We start from the raw sequence: 24,334 nt of genomic DNA on the forward strand, positions 1-24,334 counted from the left end.
GCTGGCTGGGGAGTTGGGCTCCAAATCTACTCAAACAAACCAAGATGCAAGGGGCTGCACATGCACGTGTTCCACCACCCCAACACAGCCCAGAGTCAACCTGTCACTGTGAGCTGTCTCCTCTCTCTCTTTAGGGACGTTTCTTCAGACTTTTGTGAGGAAGTCACTGATGAGGAAGAAATTTTGCCCTGTGGACATGGTGGTTGTGTGAACTGGGCAGATTGAGCAGCCCTTGGCTTCAGCCATGGGAGAAACTGGTGGCCAGGACACCGTGCAGTGCCCCCACCTCACTTCAGAGCCCGCATGGGGTGGCATTTGCTACCAGCCTCCTTCTCCCAGAGCTAATTTGCAGCCTTGCTTTGCAGAGCAGGCACACGTTGAGGCTGTGCTTGGGGACGGCTGGTGGCAGATGGTGTGTGTGTGGTGGCGAGGCAGTGCCACGTCACGAGCTCTCTGAGACATTTGGCCGGGCTTCCTGACAGCCGCGTCCCACCACCCAGGAGTTCAGCTTCCTGGCAAAGCCACTCCTGCACTTCTGAGGAGCGCTCCTGTCCTTGTCACCAGGCTGAGCTGACACCAAATGCTTTCTCTTTGCCTCCTTGCAGGTGAGAGGCTCCCTGGTTGCCTCCTGCCCAGGGCCAGAGAGATTTGCCACGCAGCCAAACAGGGAGCGATGGTCCCTGCCAGCCTGAAACACCCCCACCTGTTGCATCACATCCTAAACTGCACTCTGTGTTCCCTCTGGTGAGGAATATCTTATTCCCATGCTTTTGGATAAAACCCAGCACAAACAAACCATAACTGATGGTAGATATGACAAATAATGATGATCATGGGAATAGTAGCATCACTGCTGCTCCACTGTTTCTTCTGATTTCTTCCTTTATTTAGATAAATGTGAAGAGAAGAGCACAGAGGCTTGGCCATAGAAAGAGAAGTGGGCAGATAAAGAGGCACTGAAGGGATGTGTTATGAAGATCATAACACCAGTCCTCTGACGACTAGAGGAGTGTAACATCCTGGGCAGTCTGAACTCAGCTGCTCAGGAGCCCACTCTGTGCTTTCTCTTGCTGCCTGCTGGTCACAAGCTCTGCGAGCTGCACTGTGGACGTGTCACCACTAAACATTTGGGGTGCAGTTCCCAGGACTTTGTGCTGATCTCTTGCAGTTATTGCCTGGGTTAGTGCCATTAACCACAGGGCCATACATGCCACAGGAGGTCCCTAGGCACTGTGACAGGGTTGTCACATCATGCATAGATCGAGGCTTGTCTGCCATCCTGCCCATCATGGGGCTTCCCCAGGCCCAAAGTGAAAAATGACAGCTTTGTCACATAACTGTGATGTGATAATTCTGCAAGAGGTCTTGATTGTGGCTCCTATGGTCACTGACAGGCCCCAGAAGAGCAAGGCTGCAGCCTCTCCTGCCTTTAGATGGCATTAACCATCAGCTGCCTGGCAGTCCTGCTGACTGACAGCTCTTTCATCAGCACTGCTGCATCCTGGGAAAGGGTTTGGCTGCAGAAATGAACTCTCTGAGCACTCCCATTAGACTGAAGGAGACAATCACCTGAGACCTGGGCTGGGTTGCAGCACAGGATCAGAACAACCAGAGACGTAGATGGCAGGATTTGATTGAGTCCAGGATGTGGTTGCCTGACAGGGGCGTATATTTGCCTCTATTCTTACTCAAAGGTCATTAAATTAAGATTTCATGAGACCCCATACTGCTATAAATGTTGCTGAGCTCATTTCCTTCACTGGGCAGTGATTTATCTCACAGCCTTGATAAAATGACTAAGCTAAAAATGTCACCCAGTGTCACAGAGTTGTAGGTAAGGTAGAAGGAACAGGAGACTGACACGATGGATTTTCCTAGCAAGGGAAGCATTAATAAATGGTTTCTTTCTGATGTTCTCATTAGTTCTCTCTCATTCATCCTCAGGACCTGCCAAGAACAAATGACACCACCATTCTGCACCAGAATGGAGAGCAGATGCCCCCACGCAACCTTTCTGCATCCAATACCCCATTTCTATCTCACCCTGCTTAGTAGTTGATACATCAAGGGGAAGCAAGCAAGACACCACAGTACCTCAAGAACCTTTTACTGTCACATCCAGCCTTGCCTCCTGAAATTCTGGAAGGAGTGGTTTAGAGGAGGCAAGTGGCAGTACCACAGTTCTCTGACACAATCCTTTCTCCTTCCTCATCCAGCAGTGCAGGGGGTCACTTACCAAAAAAAATTATGTCCTGGATTCATTTCCCTTCCTTTCTGCCTGTGAAGAGGTTGCAGACTCCTCTACTTTCTTAGAATCTAATCAAGAATATCTTTTTTTCCTTGACTCTTTACTCCGAGGAATGAATGCCAAAGAATTAGTCCTGTCATGATTAGTCCTGATCATGAATCACATTAATTGCTTCTGTTCCTTTATTGGACATGCTGGCTGGATCCTGGTATGTGTGATTAAATTACTGCTCTGACAGAGAAGAAATAGCAATTGTGTGGCAAGTGAGTGCCATAGGAAAGAGGCAGATTTGGGAGCGTTGCAGGACCACAGTCTCTGTTTTCCCTGATAAACAGGAAAAAATCATGTGTAGGAGATAACTTCAAGCAGGAAGCAGAGCAGAGGGCTTTGAGGATCTTTCCCCAGGCTTTCTGAGCACCCCAAAATCCCAACTATGTGTGAGGGGTGTGTTCAGAGCAGTGCCAGGGTATGCTGTGCATGTCAGGTAAAGCTACTCTGCTTGGGCTGTATCAGATGGATAAAGCACCAGAGCAACACAGAGAAGAGAAACAGGGGAGCCCTAAGACAACACTGCAGTGCTGCACAAGGCTTTATACAAGCAGAGATATGGCTGATCATCATAAAGATTGTTCAGAGAGAAGAATTAGCCAAGAACTGGAGGTGAAGGGAGGTTAAACATAGACTGAAGGAGGCCCTATGGGTATCAGGTGTCAGAAAAATGAATGTTTCTAAACCACTTCTGTGTGGAAGGAGCACAAGCCATGCTTGAGCCATTTTCTGGATTTTTCCTCTGAGTGAGCTGTTCACAACTTTCTCCTGGGTCAAACGCAGAATCACAACACCTCTGAATATTATAGCAAAGCAATTAAATGAAGGGAGAAACAGTGGGCACAGAACAGTGCATTTGTGTATAGAAACTTGCATCATTGCAGCTTGCTGAGCAAAGATGCTAAACCACAAATGAGGAACAGGAAAAGAAAAGCAACTTGACATTGCACCTTCAAGTGCACGTGCAGATCCACAGTTACACCAGCTTGACAAGACCAGAAATATTTGCCTTCTGCTCTTCCATATTGCTGCTCTGAGGAGCTTATTAACACTGAAGTGTCAGCTTTCCCACCCCTCTTTGCTTTCCTGTTGTGGCAGCAGCGTTGCTGTACCCTTGTTTAAGGCAACAATAAATGAAACAAGACCATCTTTGGGATGTGGAAACTCTTCCTCAGATCCATGCATTCAGATTCCTTATTTCTTTGCACCATCAGAGGTACAATACAAGCCCTAAAGAAGGACATATATGTGCTGATTCCAGACAAATCAGTGACTCTGTTAAATTATACCTTGTCTCCTGCACTGCCAAGTTTGCCCTTCCTCTGTCTGCAGCTGATGGGTGCAGTTTGAGTGCAGCTCTGGGACATCTAGTGGCTGGTAGCACTTGTAGTTAAGGGCTTACAGCCGTTTAGTGGTGCTTCCTCCAAGAAATCTGTCAGAAAACCGATTTAACCTAAAAAGACACTCTCTGCCTCTATTTCTGGGGCTACAAAGACTTCATCCCTTGATATATTCATGTTTGCAAAATGTTTAGCTGTGCATTTGTGATGACTCCTTTGCATCTCTGTCTCATCCAGCTTCAGCTATTCTGATTTCATTGTTTCTTTACCACAATTTTTTCTGTATTAACAGCTTTCCATGTTCCAAGCAGCTGGCATTAGCATAGATAATTGGATAATGTTTTGGCAATCCAAGAGTGAACGTGTTAACACATTCCCATGTACTGCCCTGGCCTTTGGCTGATCTGTGAGTATTTGACAACTGAATCAGGCCTGAAATAAAGATGACTTGAAAAAAAGCAGACAGATCTTTAATATTAATAGGGAAGTGTCAATTGGGATTTTCAAGAAAGCCTCAGTCTGCTATAGGCCCCAATCCCTATTCCTTCAGGATTCAACTTAGGCTGGAACCTAAAGGAGTCTAAGAAGCAGCAAGAGCCTAGTGTGTTTTTATGAGCCTGGAGAGTCTCCAAGGAGCTGTAGTATCCTGACCAGAGCTCTAGTCACAGTTGATGGCTTTCTGGGGATTTGAGAAAAAATTCAGCTATGTCTTCTCTTCAGTCTTCAGTGCAGCCTGTACCTTTCCACCCCTGATGATTCCTATTAGCCCTGGACAAAGCAGAGAGTGCATCTCAGCCCAGGGGATTGCCAGGCTACCAGGAAAAAGGATACAGTGCTGAAAAGAGCTTTGTAATGGTGCAATCTTTTCTGATTCATGCTTGTGTCTGCACTGCTCTGAAAAGGTGACTTGAGGCACAGCTGAAGTGCAGCAAATGGCCCAGGGCAGACCCCCTGCTCTTTCCCTTGCCACAGCCTTTATCAGCCATTTGGGAATCTCCGCAGCGAATCCAGGCCTGCAAGATCAAACTAATTTTGTTATAAACTCCTGGGTGTCATGTACTCCAGAGTACACTCTGTCATGGGTTAGACACTGAGTCAGCTGTACAAATGTTAAGAGCAGGATCAATTTTCCATGATTCTTTTCCAGGAATCCTGCTGAGGAAACTCAGGTGGCCCAGTATCAGCCTTCAGACTGTTTTCTTGCTCTGTTCCTGGAAAGCAGGAGAACAATGCTCATGATGTCAAACGGTTCATTAAAGGGTGGATGTCAAAAGTGACTCATTTGGAGAGTTTCTCCAGGAGTCGAGGGACAGTTTAAACATTTTCTTAAAAACACAAATGAATCTGCAAAATGCTGACTTGCTCAGGAACCCAAATTCTGGCCATCTCAACTGCCCCCCACTGCTCACATCGAGGTCAGCATGAAGGAACTTTTTGTTTACACTATTGTTGACTTCTGCCTGTGATAAAAATATGCTCTGTGCTTGGAAAGCACTGTGATTTCCAAAAGCTTGTCACTGTGTAAGTCTCAAAGCTAAAGAAGTGAATCTTGGTTTTGGATTCTCTTTTTTGTTTTGCCAGATCAGACTGTCTTACAGTTCAGTGGGGAAACGACATTTTGTTTTGTAAATACTCACACAGAACTTAAGGTTTCCCTTAAAGGCTTTAAGCTTTGTGGAAAAGTAGATCAAATCTAGTAACATATTGAATCTGGTTAGTGAAATTTCAGGAAGAGCAGTGTGATGAAATGTCCTTACTTCGCCCTTGGGAGAAATGGTACCTTCATTATAACCAAACAGCTTTTTCATATGGAAATAGCAGGTGGCAGGAGTAGAAACAGACTTTCATTTTCAGAGAAACAGACGGAACAATTCCAGTAAAAGTGGAATAGCAGAGCTAGGTTGAAATGGTTGGCAGTTTTATTCTGCAAAAATATTCTACTTTTGCCACGAGAAGACGTGTCACTCCTTCCCCTCTCTGTTTTTCAGCCCCCTCAGTACAGCTCAAATACAAGTGTCTACTGTAAGGACCAGAGTTTAAATATAATTTAGGAAGAAATCTAGTTCAGTTTGTTTGGGAAAACTCTCCAAATCTATCCCAGAGCTGCACACAAACTTCCGGGGAGAAAAAGCAATTAAGAGCACTGAATGCACAAAATAATCCGTGGAGCCAGCGTCAGACAAAACTGAACTCACAGCTCTCAGGGCTATGATTTATTAATCCTTTTATCAGGCCTATGCCATTCTCTGAGTTATTTTCCAGCTCTGACTGCTGGCAAGCATTTCCTTGGAAGCTGTGGACTGTTAAACTATTAACGGTCTAGTGGTAGGCGCTTATTAAGAAAAAGACACCTTGAACCACAAGCCAGAATAAAGAACAGATATCCAGCTGGAGTTGTGCTACTTCAGAACTCTCACCCTGACTCGTCTGAGAAAAAGCAAGTTTTTGAGAGTCAATTGCATGGGGAGGTGGATGAACAGTCATCTCCTCCTCTGCAATTGATTCATTGCACTCTGGAATTTGAGATTTGGGGCAGAAATGGAAAGAAGGAAATTGCTGTCCTATTTAGGAGCAGATAAAACTCCACCCTGTGCTGTAAATTCTTTTTTAAAAGTCAGGGTTTTCACAGGATGAAGGTTAAATATTTAATGCATTTATACTAATTATAAAGAAACACTTTGGAGCTCCAGGCAGCTTGTATAGTTCTTTAAACTTCAGATTTTTAGCCCTTTGGATAGTTCCTGTTTAAAAGGAGAAAAGCAAACAGCAAAAACCCAGGCTGGACTTTGAAGTATGGCCTGAAACAGATACATATTGCTGGGAGAGAAGCTGCCTTTCCCCGGAGACATCCAAAGAAAACGTCATGCCAGGCTCCCCTATGCATTATACCAAAGAAGGAGCTCCACCACTCTGTGTATTAAGGAGATTTTTCTCCCAGTTTTCCATAAGGGGCCTGGACTTGTCCAAGCTGATCTCACCAAATCCCAAAGGGACCCATCCCTCTGCCAAGTGGAGGTTTCTCATCTGGCTGCATGTCCCCATAAAGAATTCCAGCTGACCTGCACATGCTGAGGAGTGAAGCATCAAAACCTTAGCAGACCTACCTGTGATTACCACAGGGAGGGTTATTTCTCCCATAGCTGCTTTTCTAGCAGAAATCCCACTTAAAGGCACCTGGAAGATAGCTGGTTGTGAGGAAGCTGGAGCTCTGTGGGACCCAAGCAGCCAAGTCTTGGAAGAGACACTGGCTTGGAAGTTCTACACACCAGACTGGTATTAAATACCAAGAGAGAAAAGAATGAGAAATCAGGAAATGGAATAATATTGGTATTTCCTAAAGATCAGAGTTTCCTATGAAAATGAACACATGCCATGCAATTTCAAAATATCAAGACGTTTGCCTTTCTTTAGAGCTTGTCAGAAACAGCTAATAAATAAAGTTCAGGGTTTGGGAAGTCACCTCTTCAAACCTCTCTTCACATGCTGCTTTGAAACTGGATTTCCTTAGGGTCACTGAGTTGGCAGCTTTGAAGGGTTTGCTATGTGTTCCTTGGCTTGAATTTTTCTTAGGCATTACCTGGCATCAGAAGTACACGACGACTCTCCAGGTCCCAGCAGCTACAAAATTTACAGCAATATATTCCATTCCATTTCTCCTTGTTTTTTTTACACTGCCACTTTTTATGAGCAGAACATAAATTACCTGAGTTTAATTCATGACCCAGAGTTCAGTGCATTTCCCCAGAAATAGCATTCTCTGTTTGGGGCACTACTGCCAAAATTGCATTCCTGGAGCTGAATTCCTATCCCATCCAAGACATTTGTTCCAACCACATTTCCCATCATACTATTTTATACTATTTAGGTCATTTATATTTTCATGCTCCCACAGTTACTTCTTGTAAGTTGCTTTGCAATTATGCTCTTAACTGAGTTCTCTAAAGTCACCTTCAGACCTTTAAACACCTTCAAATTAAAACTGCCATTTGACTTTTTTTCCAAATCACATTTAATAGAGAAGCTGCACTAAACCCCCTGCATTCCTTGGACAGAGGAAAGGACTGAAAGATGCCCAAACAAAGTATTATTTAGTCTAGCATTTAGTTGGCAGGGACCATGAGGAAAACCTGCTGCTCTTTGCTTTAAATGTTGCTTTAATTAAACTTATTAATAGTTCTATCCTATGTAAGATTTTTATGCCTGAGCCCAGTTTAGTTGCAATTTATGTTCTAACTAATCTAATTCTAGTTTTAACTTCATCACAGTTGTCTATAATGTCACAAGCAGCTTATGCACAGAGAAAATACAAGACTTTTTGCAGAAGTTTTTCCCTTTGAGGTTTTTAAAATTTTCTATTGCAGAAATATTAATTTTTAAAATACTGTTTTGCTCTTTCATATTCCTTGTTGCTTCCTTACAAGTCTCCTTTCTTAGGGCCATCATGTGCAATTCAAAGTACATCACGACCAGCGTTGGCAAATGATGGAATTCTCAATATTCTGATGAGGCTTCTGATGGGCATCCCAGCTGTCAGCTCCAGCAGCCCCAGCAGGTCTGTTGTTCCAGCTGCCATAAACCACTACACCAGTTCCATGTGGGATCCATCACCTAATCCCCTATTTAGTGATCTGGGAGATCCAGCTCAGAACAATTGAAACATCCTGGCTCTACACTCTCAAACACACAGCAGAAGATTGGGAAAATGAGGACCAGAATAGTCAAGAAATAAAATATACTCAATAGGTGGCGATTACATTTTGTGAGTGTCTTTCCTGCAGCATGGAAGTGAAGCACCCTCGTTTTTCACCCAGTCAGGCTGCAGGGAGAGATCAGCTGCAGGGACAGTGATCATGCAGTGCCATCAACTGTTTGCTTCTGGTACCCACAGCAGCTGAGACCTACAACTTTCAGCACAAATGACCAAAACCAATAAAAAAAATCACAAAAATTGAGCGACTGGTCAGCATGGCATTTCTGAACAAAGCTTTATGCACTAATTTTAATACAAATCTCAGGTTCATTTTTCGTGTACCAGCAGCCGCACACCTGAGGCACGGGCTGCCGAGGGCAGAGACTGGAGCAGCTCAAGCTCTTGTGCCATCTGCTGGGAACAGATGTCAGAATGTTCTTCTGACATTGCTGCTCGCACGGGGATGGAGCCAGCCCTCCCTGTTTGGCAACTGACATCTTTGTCAAAGAGCTTTTTCCACTTCTTCTACGTGCTCTTGATATTAAGTACTAACTCAGTGCAAGAGGAGTGGTTTGGAGATGGAAATTCTCTTTCTATAGTGAATCAGCTGCAAAAGATAGGGACAAAGTGTCCCTGCAGCCCTGGCTGCCCGCAGAGCCTCCTTTGAAGGGTGAAGCCTGGGGTGAAGCCAGGGAAGGGCTCGGGTCTCACAGTCCTTGTAAAGAACCACTCCTCCAGAAAAGGGACTCCACCTCGGCCATGAGCTGCCTCCTCTTTCAGAGCAAATCCCGTGATTTCCTCCCTTCTGGTTTACCCTCTCTGAGGCTGTAGCTCAGGGTGAGCACTCTCTCAGGGCAGCTGCTCTGTGCTCCCCACGGCAGCGACAGGGTTAACACCGACCAGCAGCTAAAGCCAAATTCCATTTATACCTCACACTTATCTACCTGCAATGGGGCTCTTTGGAAAAACACACAGCAGGATGTTTTCTGCTGGAGAGCCAGGCAGGCTGGTCTCTCTGCTGTGCTTGGATGGATCCAGCCTGTCCCTGAGGTAAAGGCTGTTCTTGCACAGAGTTTGGTACCTCCTGTCTCAGATCCTTTGAGCTGATGTCCACTTCCTCCTCTGGAAGGTGACACATTGAACCACTTGCTGCCAGTGCAAGCATTCCCAGAGTTAAGGTTTGGTGCTGGTTTCAGCCTTCACCATCCCTGGAGGAACTGCAGGGTGCTGTGGTATTCACGTTTTTTGAACACAATTTTTTTGTCTAGGATTTTTTTTCTGGAAAGCTGAAAAGCAGCGAGAGGTTTTAGAGAAAAGGAAAACAATTTTTATTTCATTTGCTTTTCTTGTGTTGTGTTTATGTAGAATGTGTTTGGAGACTGTTTACTTACAGGTGATTGCTTGACTGGTTTTTGGTGTGAGTTGTTTTAACTCATTAGCTAACTAGGGTTGTGTCGGGACTCTGAAAAGAGTAATGATTTTTCATTATTATTTTTTTAGTATTTTGTAAGTATTTTTTATAGTATTTTTAATATAATATAGTATAATAAAGTAATAAATCAGTTTTTTAAGAACATAGAGTCAGATGGATCATTCTCTTCCCTCATTAGTAGACCTATATTTACAATAGGGTGCCCTGCTTATCTCTTGCACCAGAGCAGGCACAGGACTGGGAAGAGCAGGAAGAGCTCAGGGAGGAATGATCTGTATCATTAACACAATTATGTCTCAGTGGCCTCTGGCCCAGCAGGGACCCAGCTGCAGGAGCTGTGTGAAAGCAGAGGGTGATGCTTCACCTCTGTGACGACACAGCGTGGAACTGTCCTGCTTGGATACCGTGGTGGAGATGGCATGTTCCAGAAGTACCAGTTGAGAAGGACTGCGAGCACCCCAGCGGTGATGACGAGAATTTTGCGTGGACAAATTGGAGGAGCTGTATGAAAGGAGCTCCGCGCATCTCACTGGAAGTAAGAGGCATGAGCTGTGACAATGCAGGCAGGAAGGGGAGAAGGGTGAGGGAGGCACAGTGGGAGTCTAAATGAACAGGTGTCGACAGTACACCTCTGCAAACTGAGTGTGAGGCACAGACATGCAGGCAAGGAGTGCAAGGAGTGTCAAAACCAAGTAATTCTGCCGTGAATCAGCACCCCCAAGGCCTCAGCAAGAGCACTGGGAATGGCCCAAATAGAAACTGGGAAGATAAGGACTATGGTGAAGATCAGGGGAAAAAACAAGTTTTGCCTAGAAAAGAAAAAAGAGAGTGATGACAGCAACTAATGGAGCTGAATCAGTGTTTGCAGCTTAAGATAACTTGTGGGTGCCAAGTAATTTTCCTTCTGACTTTCCAAAGTAATTAACCTTTGGACTGAGACTAAGCAGGAAATTAATGAAGTCCTTCCATCACCAAAAAGGAATCTGACAGTGACTTTGATGGGCCCAGGGCTGTATCTGAAAGTAGAAGAGAAAATTGGACTCTGGGATGCTGTAATTGAACTGAGCCCAAATAATAACACTTTGACGAGTGCTGCTGCCATAAATTTGAGATCTGGGTGCAGTGCAATTGAGTTGTGCGTCCTGTCACTTCTTATCCAAAAGGATTACATGGATTACAAAACTGAACTCTTTTACTTGGATTCCTTTTTGGAGACCAAGCTAGACTTCTCCTCATGCCCCAAAAATGCTCTCTTTTGCCATTTCCCCAGAAAATGTAGTTTATTAGTTGCATAAAACTTATCTAGCCAGTAAGGATCTTGATTTTTCAGTGAAAACATGCAACTGAAGTTGAAGGGAACAGCTGCTACTAAAACAGCATTTAAAGGTGATTTTGTAATGCAAAGCATTTGTGAAATTTTATTTTGAGGGTGCACAGAGTAACTGCACTCCTGTTTTCCGAGGATAGGTCCCTTTTATGTCCCTGTGGAATGGTGTGCCCGGGGAGGTGGCAGGGTCACTGGTGGTGTTTCAGACCGGTTCAGCGCTCCGTGCCATGCTCTAACTCGCATGGAGGTGTTCAGACATAGGTCGCACCCGATGGTTTTAGAGGTCGTTTCCAACCTAACCAATTCTGTGACTACCGTGAGGTCCAGCCAAAGAACAGCAGTGCGAAACGGCAAGAAAACCAGAGACTGTTTCTTTTGTTGCCGGAGAAACTGCTGCACTTGCAGGCCGCAGCACCCCCTCCCCAAACTCCCACCACCCCAGTGCTTCCTGCGGCACCGGGGAGCTCCGCGGAGACAAAGAGCGGCGGGTGCCGAGGTGTGAGCGCACCGCGGGCCGTGTCTCGGGGGTTCTCCCCGCTCGGGGTGCGCTCACACGGCCGGCGGGCCCTGCTGAGCCCCGGGCCGGGCCGGGCCGGGCCGGGCGGGATGAGCCCCGTCGCCATGGCGACCGTCCCGCTGGGGCGGCGCGCGGGGCGGTGGCGCCCCCTGGCGCCGGAAGGGGCGTGTCGCGCGGCGGAAGCGGGGCCGAGCGCCGCAGGGTGTGTGCGCGTGTCCGTGCGAGCGGCCGCCGCTGCCGTCGCCTCCGCCCGTGGGATCCGCGCGCGCCGCCAGGTGAGGGCCCGCGGCCGCCATCGCGGTGGGCATCGGCATCGCGGGGCATAGGCATCGCGACCCGCGGGGCGGCCCGCCCCGGCCTGCCCCCGCCCGCCCGGCCCGCTCCGCTCCGCTCCACCCCGCGCGGGCAGCCGCAGGCCGCGGCGGGCGCGCCGTGCGGGGGTCCCCGCGGGAGGGTCCCCGGTTCTGCCTCCCCGCTGCTGCGTCCCCCGGCCCGGGTAACGGTGTGACCCTCGCCCGGCGGGCCCGGGCGGGCGGCGCCGCCCCTCGCCGAGCGACCGGCGCTGCCCCGCCCCGGTGAGTCACTCGGTGCCCGGGGCGCGGCCGCGCTCACCTGGGCCCGCCCGGCTGCAAGGGCTGCGCGCCCGGGGCCCGGAGCGGCGCTGCCCGGAGCTCGCCCACACCGCGGCACGATTGGGCCGGCCTCGGGCTGCCCGGAGCCGCGAGCTCCGTGCCCAGCCCGGGAGAGCGCAGCTGCCGTGCCCGTGAGCCGGCCCACGTAGGTGGTCATGGCCGTGTATGAGCGCTTTAGAAGGGAACAAAATGCGTTTATTATTTTCCGATTTTGATCATTTGTGTCCATTTGGGAATAGAGATGCGTTTAGGGAGGACTCCTCAAGGAAAGAAGGTTGGTTGAAGCCAGTCCCAGCCTACAAAAAGGCTGGGCAGTAGCCCAGATCTAATGGCTATGGGTTTTGTTTGAGGTATGTATAACCAGGTATTAATTGGGATGTTGAAATAACAGTGGCACACAATCACTGTATTGGCATAAATGCATCTCACGCAAAGATCACAATATCAATTGGTTGCTTTCAGATAAATTTCTTATTAATAGTTAAAATACATTTTCCAGTGATACTAAAATAAAAAACACATCATGCGGCACCATAAAAACTAAATTCCCATGGAAAAATATCAGAAACTTTGGCAATGTTTGTAATGTTTTGTACCTTCAGTGGCTGTAGGAATATCTGTGTTTTCACATGTCCACTAGTGCAGGACACCTTAGAAATTGTAATACTTTTATATGAAAAAATATGAGCTTACTTTTATTTAAAAGCAATAACGAGGTATAATCTAGAAAACAAAACAAGAACACAAGTGCCTTTTTCTCCCTTCATATTAAAGGACTGCAAAAATATTCCCTGTATCATATTTTGTTTATTAAATCGGTACCAATAAAGTGATAGACTCGTTGCACAGATGGGCCTGGTGCAGTTTTCTCAACCTCATTATGTCAGTACCGCATGTTCTGATCTCTGCTATTTTGATGTTGAGTCGTTTTATTTTTTCCTGAGCAGGCCTGTGCCAGTATGCAGCTTTTTGTGATGCATGTGAATAAACTCGGATGAGGAGGAGCTCAGTAAATAATTATTTGGTTAATGAGGTAAAAGCTCCTGCTCTGATCCGTGTGGTATCCTAATACCAGGCATTACAGTAGTGTGTCTGTTACATGGCCACATTTCTTGCCCCACCCTGTAATATAAATACTGTCAGTTTATTATTAACAAAAATGATTTACCTGTGATATGAATACATTAGTTTGGCATGAACTTTATGCCTGGGGAAAGATTTTTTGGGTTTACTCACGATTTCCACCTGGATTCTAGCCAAAACCAATTCTTCTGGTTGGAACAAAAAGGTGTTGCCATGTGGGGATGTTGTGCTGTAGAAGTGCCAGCATGTCTCTGCCTGCAGCTGTCCTGAGCAAAGGGCCATAGGCAGGAGCAGAGCTCTGCTTTTCAGCCTGGAATTAGGAAGAACAAGGCTGCTGTCACTAAATTTGAGGTGTCTATACAATATCAGTGTCCCCACATGCTGTTGGTAGTGGTCATAGGCATTTTGTAATTCTCTATGGAGACTGAAAACCATTGAGTGTCATTTTATTCAATTTTACGAAGCAACAAGTAATGACGGCAGCAGATGGCCAGAGCAGGGTGAGGCATGGCTTTATAGAATGTTAATTTTATCTCAACATTTGCATAGAGATTTGAGCCGAAGGCCAGGGTAGATGCAGAGGAGGTTGAAGTTATGTGCTGCACAAGGTCAGCAAGAATATCACAGCTGTGAAGTCATGTTCCTTTTCCCTTCATTATGTTTGCAGGATATTTTATTGAACTTGTTATACCCAGGCTTCTGACAGGAAGATTTTGCTGTTCAGATCTTACCAGAGCCATTCATTTTCTAATCAGTCATTTACCAACCCATGGTAGCCTTTGAGGGAACCATCTAGAGAAACACAACTAATAAAATCAATTGCCTAATACTGCAGGAAAGCAAGGAAGGTTCCTTGCGCTCAACTGAAAGAGTTGCACTCCATTTCCTGTAAAACATAAACCTTGGAAGCACTGTCCAGTTGACAGGGAATGCCATCTCCATCATGCAGGTACTTGTGTCAGCATGTGTGTACCTCAATGGTGGAGAATGATTTTCTGTTATTTTAGAAATAATGTCCCCAGAGCTCTTACTCTCTGTAGGTATAGAACTGTAATTTGAGATACCACTCACCTCATGCAAATGTTTCTTTTCAGAATGAATTGCCTGTCCAGAACTCTAATAAGGTGTGTTCACATATTGTTGGAATATTGAACTCCAAATTCTGTACCAGTCTGCTGCTTTTTCTGTTAGAATTTGAGTGGACTTACAGAGCTTGTGACTGGGAAGTATGATTGCCTCCCATTTCACCAGACCTCGTTTAGTATTCCTTTCTCACAGTGAAATTTGCAGGTCTGTTAACCTGCAGCTCTGCTCAACTTGTTAGGGACCAGTATGTCAAACCAATAACTACACTGGTTTCTCACCAGTTCTTTTCTGCAAAGTGAAAGTGTTGGTCTGATAGATTCTCATGCTTGCTGTAGAGAGAAAAACAGAAAAATCGATGACTTAATTAGCATCAGAAGAACAGGTCATCAAGAGCAGCAGACTTCTGACCAACGTAAGCTTATTAGTATTGTCCTGTCAGTTCGATATGTTATATAAGCCAGATTATTTTCAGTGTCAGTTTTCATTTGATTTTTACAGACTTTAAGCACAGTTCTGATTTGTTTTGGCTTTGTCCTAAAGAGCCCATAGGATTGGGAACCAATAAAGGCTATAAAGCAGATGGAATAAGTGCTAAGGAGTAAGCTGTAGTTCTCAAAATCCTGCAATCTTCTGAAGAACAGTAGCTGCATGTTTTACCCCTCAGCTGTTAATGGGAGGTAAACCTTCAGTTCTATGTGTCCATCCACTCTTGAAAGATCCACGGGTGTACTGACTCCAGGTGTTGTTCCCAGGCTGGCCACACCATCTCCTTCTCACTGCATCTTCCACTCACTGAAAGATGCAGGCAGCTACAAACTAATGAGTTTTGCAGGTCCTTTCCCTTTGATGCTTTGTGATGTGTTTCAGTCTTGTCCACTCATGTGTAAAGCTTTTCTGGAGTGTGAGTAAGCACTGTTAACTTACAGTGCCTGCATACATGCTCTTCTGCATTTTTAAGAGAGATTGAAAGAGCTCTAGGCTCTATGGGAGATAGATGTAAAAAACAGTAATAAAATTACATTTTGAGTGTGGGACTTCAGGTGATTGAAATTTCTGGCAGTTGGTGCTATTGGCTGTGACTGCTGGGCAGTGGTTGGCATTCCTTATTGTGAACAATGTCCAGCCGCTTCTTTTTCGAGGACTGCTAAGTTGTGTTGGGCAGATTCTTAAGAAGACAGTGTCTTAAGAATTGGAACTGTGTTAATGCATCTAATATCAGAATCTTCTGCTTAGAACAGGCAACTTTCAGGACTCCTCCATGGCTGTGATCTGCACGTCTCTGCTCCTTTTTCCATCTTCCCTCTTCTCCCTTTGCCACCATGGCATGGCTTTATCAGTGCTAGAATAGACCATTCCTGTCAGCCTCCTGTTCATCACCTCTGTGTGTTTTGCTCCTAGCTGCAGGTAACCTTTGGTAGATGCCTTCTGTGTGTGGCCTAGGTGTATTTTTAGCTCTAGGCTTTGCTTGTTTCAGACCATGGCACACTGGTCCATTGTTAGAGTGTGGCTTTCATCTCCTCTCTGGGAGGGACCAGTTATAACTGATAGTTGCTTCTTTGCCTTTTCAAACATCACTCCTTTCCTTGTATCTTTTTTCCTTCTGGCAAACACTTCCCTCTTTTGGAGCTCAAGCCAGCATAGCTCTGCAAAGCTCTCTCCAAGCTTCTAACAAGGTAAGCAATGGAGAATCAAATGAGGATTTTAAGTGTTCCTTTATGCAGCATCCTGGGAAGGAAATAATGGTAGGCTTACTGTCATTGGCAGATATTTTGGTGTGGGCAATGATTTTCTTCCTGCATTTGAATTCTTTTAAATCCATGTTACTGAATAATACTTGTGTTTCATAGCAAGCCTGCTAACAGTACAGATATTAACACCAATTAACTAAAATCATGCCTCTGTACACTGAATTCTTGTGTCAAAACTAAGCCAGTGAAATACTCAGGAGCTCCATCTTTAGTGACGAGTTTGAGTTTCATATATGCATAAATGACTTTCATGTGCATAAATTAGTTACTTTGCTGAGGAAAGTTGCTTGATGAGAAGCAACATTCTAATCTTTGTGCTGGTATTTTACTTGTATAATTGATATGTTAAACTGGTTTCTGGATCTCTTTTATCCATTAGGTCTTTGTGCCCCTGTGTTTTCCTTCATGTGCAGTTCCCTTTGTGATTTCTGTCATGTGTCCTTACATGAACCAATTGACTCCTGTGAACTGTCTTGCATCTAAATATAAATATGTCAGTGAGCTTGATAAAACAAACTCTGCACCCTTTCAAAACTAAACTATATTGTTTGTAAACAGCATTCTGCACAGATAACTTGTCTACAGATTAGACCACTCTTGGCAAAGTGCAGATTAAAGATAAAACTGACTTTTCAATGGCAAAATATAAAGTTGCAGCTACTTGTCTCTGCATTTCAACAAGCAGTCTACTTCCACATAACAATCACATTCCAAGAGAAGAAGAGGAAAATATAAGATGTTTGCAGTAGAAATACTTCTAGAAGCTGTGCAGACAATGAAGGAACTAAAAGTGCTCTGAAACGGTTTAATTTCAATCTCCTGTTTAAAGTTGGCTCTTGTAAGGTAAAAAGCATTCTTCAGGTGTACTTTGCTCATGTTCAGATTTTAGTGAGTGACTAGAGAAATACCACTCACAAATTACTTCCTGCCTTGAGCACATAGTCTGCAAATAGTGCTGAGTTAAGGGAATGGTTTCCAAGGTTTGAAAGACTCAACAGGGAAAAGCGGAATGGGTTGTCTCACGGGGAAATGGTCTGATGATTTCCTTGGGCTTGTTCTGCATTGGTGCTGTGATAGCCTTTAAAGTAGGAAGAAACAAAGCACATCACAAATCCCACTTAACCTTTTCCATCATCAGGAGCTAGCTGTTTGATAAGCCTGTGGAAACCAATGGTAATATCCCCAGGGTAAAAGCTTACTGGGGAAGAGAGAACAAAATGAATCATGCCTTGCCACAAGTTGTCACACTGCTGCCCACAGTCACCCTGTCATGAAAACAAATTTGAGGGCTTTGATCTAAAGTGTGTGGCACCTTTCAATAGGTCCCAGAATCCACTGGTTTAAACACAGCACTTGAAATGGAGCTGAACCAGAGCCCAACTTTATTTACCAGTTAAAGATCCCTTTCCAGGAGGCTGGTTGTAGTGTTCCATGTCCTTACTTTGAGTGCCTTATGAAGATGGATGTATTAGAATCTACAAAGGATCAAACACAAGCAGGAGTGAATGTGACTTGCAGATACATTTGGTTGCTGGGTTTACTTCAGGAACTTTTATGTGAAATAACAATGTTTGACTTGATATCCTGGGTGATTTTTTTTTTTTTTTTTTTTTTTTTTTTTGCTGAAGTGGAATATCTTCAGCTGGAGGTACAGAACGTGCTCCTCTCAAAATAATTTTGTAGTTAGGACTCATCCTCAGCAGTGTGAGCAGTGTGTGAATTTGGGAATGTATCACTATTGGAATTTGGGTCTGTGTCTCATTGTCCTGTTTGAGGATTTGGTACAGGGGACTGGTTTTCCTCTATAATAGTGTGGTAGGTGATCCTTGGAGTAAAATACAAGCTGAGTAGTGTGTGCAAGATGTTCTCCATCAGAAGCCTGTCAGACTGGAATCTTCAAAGATGAGAGCCACGAAAAAGACTGCAGCAATCTCTTTCAGCATGTTGGTTCTTTCTAATAGGACTGTAGGTGCTTCTGTAATGAACAGAAGTCTGTGAAATACAAATGTAAACTTACTGTTCTTGTTTGGTTTTTATTCTTGTTTTAGAAGTGGTTTTTAGGCTGTAAGTCTCAGCCTGACAACTTACCGAGACAGTGAGAGCCCTGATTAGGATTTAGGAGTGGGAAAGGGTAATTATGCTCAGTACTGATGAGAATAACAGTTCTGGATGTGTCCAAAAGTGAACCTGCTCACCTGGAGAAATTTTACGAATTAATTTGGGCTGTCTGTAAGTTTGTGAAATATTGAGGTCCATTTTGATAAAGGCAAAGAAGCTTCTTTACTTTGTCCTGTGAGCCTGGTCCTGAGTGGTTTATTCATTCTCCCTGGCATAAGCTCTTCAGTGACCCTGTGGCCATGTGAAGTGCTTTCACAGCTTTGGTTGCTGAACTGCATTATCAGAAATGATAAACAAGCTGATTCCATATAAGCAATTTGTTTTGTAGCAATGACCATTGTGTGGGCCATGTTCCATTCAGATTTTATGAATGTCAATGTTATTTAAAAGGTCTTGAAAACCTGAGACTGCAGCCACTCTAGCTGTGTAGAGTTGTCCATTGTGTGTATGGTGATGCATATGTAAAATAACCCACGTTATTTTCTGACAGAACATTATAAATGTACTTTCCATAGTTGCCAACACTACAGCTTTCCTGGGTATGGTTTATGTAAACCCACAGAAACATCTCCTCTAACTTGCCAAAAATCTTCAGTGTCAGAAGGAGCTGTCCAGTGCTTCAATGCTCCTAACTAGTTGCTCTTGTACTGCAGTGGAGGGAAACAACAACAGCAACAACAAACAAACCTGAAAAAGCCCCAGCAACCTGGTGGTTTCTTGGTTACTATCTTCCCCAGCTGAGTGAGCTGTGGTAGGGCTGTGCTTAATGGCAAAATGACTTTTGCTGCATTTTGAAGAATGATGCTTTCATATCTTCAGGATTGTCATTAGTCATTTACACATGGAAATGATACACATTTGGCAAAAGGTCAAATACATTTTTTAAAAGAAACCTTTTGTATTACTTAATACAGTTGATAGATTTCCCTTTTATTACTGACTGTAAGATCTGCTTCAGCATGAACTTTCCCAGAGCAGACCATCGAGACGTTTTTCTCTCTTTTTATTCCTCGCTCATTGCAGGACAGCCATGGATAAAAGTGAGTTGGTACAGAAAGCCAAGCTGGCTGAGCAGGCCGAGCGTTACGATGACATGGCTGCTGCTATGAAGGCTGTCACTGAGCAGGGACATGAGCTGTCCAATGAAGAAAGGAATCTCCTCTCCGTGGCCTACAAGAACGTGGTCGGTGCCCGTCGCTCGTCCTGGCGTGTGATTTCCAGCATCGAACAGAAAACAGAGAGAAACGAGAAGAAACAGCAGATGGGAAAAGAATATCGTGAGAAAATTGAGGCTGAATTGCAGGATATCTGCAATGATGTTCTGGTAATAATCCAACAGCAAAAATAACAGTAGTTAGTACTGCAGCATTCTTCAGAGAGGCTTAAGGAATTTTAGTAGTGCTGTAGACACTGCAGCACCTTAGCAGGGGAATAATTTTACATAGCTACGTACTTGGGTCCAATTCTAGCTCCTAGAATGGAGCTAAGTCATTTAGCTTGCTTAGGGAATTTGTTAAAAAAGAGTATCTTTTTTTTAGCAGCAAAAAGCAAACAAGGCCATGTTGAAGACCCCTGGCTGGTGGCTGGAAGGGTTTCACCATGAAAACAAATTTAGATCTGAGGTGCTGACATGAGCCCTGCTAAAAGGCCTGCCGTTTAAATTCCTTAATTAATGAATGCTGATGTCCTGAGTCTTGTTTAGTACCTTTTTTTTTAATGGAGAAGGTGTGTAGTTCTTCTTCCAGTCTGATTTTGCTCTTTCTTTCATTCAGACAAGAGGGATTCCTTTTATTGTTGTTCGATTCGCTTAAAATCAGTCAGGAACAGATGCTGTCAGTGCAGTCAATCTTTGCATCTCTTTCTGAGTGCACATGTGCTGCCTGTGCCACTGTCAAACTTTTCAGCTGAAGTAGGAGACAGAATCACTTTATTGTGGATTTCACAGCTCTGCATAGAATTCAAATTTGTGGCAGCAAAAGTGACCAGATGTGCTAATTTCCAGCTGCTGCTGTTCATTAGTTTGGTCATGGATGTGGGTTTGCATCAGCAGGCTTAAGCCCTGATAGCCTTCAGATCCTGCAGGAGGGAATCATGGGTAGGATCAACTTAGCACATTTTCAGCTCTCCATAGATTAGGCTACAAGTAGTTTATCTTTTTTTTGCCAGACTTTAGACAGCAGTAGGCAAAGAGATTAACACGGCAGTCTGCGTAAGTCATGACAGAAGTCATTGTTACTGTTCGAACAGTTCATGCTCACCATTGTAACAAAGGCTCTGTTTCAGACATTATTTTTATGACTCAGGAAACATTACTTTTTTTTTAACGTTTCTCAGGAACTCCTGGATAAATACCTTATTGTCAATGCCACACAGCCTGAAAGCAAGGTCTTCTATTTGAAAATGAAAGGTGACTACTACAGATACCTCTCAGAGGTGGCATCTGGGGACAATAAGCAAAGTAAGTAGAAATGAAATCTCTCTCTGTGGACCAAGCAGAATCAAGTATAAAACCCACTTGTATTCTTTTCCCCAACATCATGTATTTATTTCTTTTCACTGCTGCTCTGTAGTTATGAAGATAGGTGCAGTGCAAGTCACTTTAGGATAAAGACTTCACTGAAATTATTAAAACAGATGTTCATCAATGCAGTCAAACCCTGCTTGCAGCTCCTGACCGCAGTAGCTAGTTTTCAAGCATATGTGCAGTGTAAAATCATTTTCCTGGAGAATGTAGGTTTCTTTCTCATAAAAAATGCTTAGTTTGTTTGATCTCATGTGTTAACTATGAATTCAGCACAAGTCTTCACTGTTTGCAAACTTTCTCCATACAAATATGGGATATTGGGTTCCTGGATTCTAAAATCATAAATTCTGAAATGGGAAAGCAGTGCTGAACTGTCTGAATTCCCATGAGTATCTGATGTGGTCCATGTCTTGCAAACTTAGCTTGATGGAGCTTATTGTTACTCATTAGCCAGGAAGGGACTGTTGGCTTTGCCCTGAAACCCCAACCTGAAATACAAAGTTCATGACCTAACTGCAGCAGTTTTGTTACCTCTTCTTCCCCTTATGGTTTTGTCTGGATTTATTATTGATAACTGTGACTTCTTCAGCTGGGCTGGAAATGTTTGAAACCAGAACACTTTAATAGAGTTTGTGTCCATTCAGATTGGTTGGAATTTGTTAAATAAATTTTATTTTAAGTTTCTATTAAAAAGTCTATTTCAGCATTAATTGTTCAGCAAGTGGAAGGATTTTGCATGTAAAAACATTGAAAAAAGTGTCTGTGCATAGGTAATTGTATGAATTTCTGGTGGCATGGTAGTCTAGGCTGAGAATCTAATTGCTTCCCCCATGAAGTAGAGAGATGTACTGTGTATTTATGTGGTTGTCATTGCTTCTTGCAGCAACGGTAGCAAACTCCCAGCAAGCTTATCAGGAGGCATTTGAAATTAGCAAGAAAGAGATGCAGCCAACACACCCCATTCGACTTGGTTTGGCTCTAAATTTCTCTGTCTTCTACTATGAGATCCTAAATTCTCCTGAAAAAGCCTGTAATCTGGCAAAGACGGTAAGCAGACTCTTCATATCACCAATTTTTGTGGAGGCTGAGGAGGTAATTACAGGTTACAGTAGCACTTTGTAGATGATTATGCTTTCTCATATCAAATTCCTTAAAAATGCTGTCATAAAATGGTTGTCATTGTAGTATATTTTCAGGTAAGTTGGTTTGCTGGACTAGCTTAGCTTTGGGTAAGGCTAATTTGCTACTGCAGCTGTTCCAGTGACAGGGAAGACAAATTGCCTCTGTTTAATGTCCACCTAATTCTCTTAAAATGTGTTTGTGTCAAAATGGAAAACACTTGAATTAATTTAGCAATTCTAAAGTGAAATATTTATTTAAATTGAAGCACTTAGCCAGTACATGAAGTGTTGTCTGTGTGCCAGTCTTTGTAGCCCTAAATGTCCTTGTTATCCATATGCATGTGTGCCTCTCTCTCCAGAGACCAAAAAGAGCTTTTGTGATGGGTTGTGGCAAACAAATAGCCAGTCATTTTTTCCTTAGCCTTCTTCCTAAAATAGGATTAGTATTCTAAATGGAGCTTTTTGTGTCTGTGAAAATTGTCTGGTAGTAACTTGAATAACACGGCATTAGGTGAATCTGTGTGTTCTTAATATGCACTTCAATAAGACTTTGTAGCAAGAAGTGATGCTGTGCTGTAAAATGCTGCTGCTGTTCTTGCTTTTTTTAGTTCAAATGCTTTCATCTGTTTGAAACCTGAATGAAGAAGTAGCAGTTACGGCTCTCAGACTCACAGTATTGATTTTCATGTGTAACAGATGGATGGGAAGAATGGCTTTGTTAATCTGTAGTGGAACATACCTGATTTCCTCTGCTGTTTGGAAAAGAAATTGGAAACCTTCCTCCCCGCTGTCGAAAAATCTTGTGTTCCATTTTCTTGTCTACTGACTCATGTACAATATGTATCAATATATACTCATTCAAGTAATGGTACCTTTGTCTTTCACTGCCTATTTAGACCAGGCTGACCTTCCTTTTTAATGAAAGTCTCTGTTTTTTAAGTGTTGTCTTAAACCTGAATTCAAGCTATACGAACCATTTTTCAGCATGACACATAGAGTGCTCTTGCTTCTTCAGTATTTGGTATTGGCATTTAGTAACGTTTTTCTGGGCTTTTATCTGGACACCCCTGAAGACTTCTGTTTTCCCCTGTCTGTCTAGGATCTGGTGTTCACTTTTTTTTTACACATCTTCTTGTGGTGGAAAAGAAAAATACTGGAAGCTTTTTTATAGCTTCCAGTATTTCCAGTTTTTATAGAACGGGGACAGTAATGCGGCATATTTTGAGCTCTATAAGTATAAGCAGAAGTGACTTCAGAAAGCTGAGTGTGAAAGGGCTGTGTTTATGTTTTTAGGCATTTGATGAAGCGATAGCAGAGCTGGACACGCTGAATGAAGAGTCCTACAAAGACAGCACCCTGATCATGCAGCTGCTTAGGGACAACCTCACTGTGAGTACCATGGGGCAAACCACTGCACTCTAGGCTGCTGCACTCTGAAGTGGGACTCAGCATCTGAAAGCTGATGCGGTTCTGTGCCGTTAAAAGCTTTTTCTGAGGCGTTAACTGCATGTGTTAACTGCGATGCTTTTTGTAACCAGACCAGTTAGACTTGCTTGTTCAAACTACGAATCACTTGTTAACTGCTGTAACAAACTCAGATTCCTTTTGTAACACAGAGTGGAGTTTGTTCTCAACAGTTTTATGTGGAACTTCTGGCTTGTGCTAGCTTTTTGCTTATCTTTTATTCATGTTCTAGTTTATTATTCTTCAGCTTTACTATTAAGTTCAGTTCTGCATTGCTCTTAGCTGAGAAAATTGCGCAGCTACTACTAATTACGCTGTCTTCCCTTTCCTGACAATTGTAATTAACCGTGCTTCCAGCATAAACACGTGTTTGTATTTCCTTACAGCTATGGACGTCGGAAAACCAGGGAGATGAAGGGGATGCTGGGGAGGGAGAGAACTAATGGCTGTCACGCTTCACTATATGTTCAATGTCACCCTGTATCCTACACATAATCCCTTTGTGCGACAAGCAAAAAGAATAGTACATTGACTTTCACAACCTCAACGTAGCAAAAACTGTCTGTGGGGTAAAACCGGTTGGTTGGTGTTTTGTGTACCTAGAGCGGAGGTCGGTTATTCCAATGGCATTCCGAACTTTCCTATTCTGAACATTTACAGCTCCGATTACCGTGTTTATATTTTTAACTGAACACTGTGATGATAATAATAATAAAGGGTTTTGTGATTGCAATTGACTTTACAAAACTCTTATTGGTAGAAAAAGTAGACATCAATTATGTAACTCTGGCGAGCTTAATTTGGCACCAAAATAGTTGAAGTACAATTCTGTTGTAAAGTTGTACAGAAAGTTATAGAGATTCTATTGTGACACTGGGGCATGGAAGGAAAACAATCCAATGTATGGCATTCCAGTTAGGGACACTGCTATGAGGTAGTTGAACAGGCACACTCTG

General features: G+C 43.8%; 1 protein-coding gene across 1 annotated transcript; it reads left to right on the forward strand.

The window, feature by feature from the left end:
- The first annotated feature begins 11,780 nt into the window (after positions 1-11,780).
- YWHAB (tyrosine 3-monooxygenase/tryptophan 5-monooxygenase activation protein beta) lies at positions 11,781-24,115 on the forward strand. Its single transcript, XM_084217692.1, has 6 exons — positions 11,781-11,877; positions 19,293-19,593; positions 20,604-20,727; positions 21,677-21,840; positions 23,208-23,303; positions 23,765-24,115. The coding sequence occupies exons 2-6, from the start codon at positions 19,300-19,302 to the stop codon at positions 23,819-23,821; spliced, it is 735 nt and encodes a 244-aa protein (XP_084073818.1). The 5' UTR covers positions 11,781-11,877; positions 19,293-19,299; the 3' UTR covers positions 23,822-24,115.
- The last annotated feature ends 219 nt before the right edge of the window (positions 24,116-24,334 follow it).

The sequence above is a fragment of the Fringilla coelebs genome (assembly GCF_963513975.1).
Source record: "Fringilla coelebs genome assembly, chromosome: 18".
Classification (NCBI taxonomy): domain Eukaryota; kingdom Metazoa; phylum Chordata; class Aves; order Passeriformes; family Fringillidae; genus Fringilla; species Fringilla coelebs.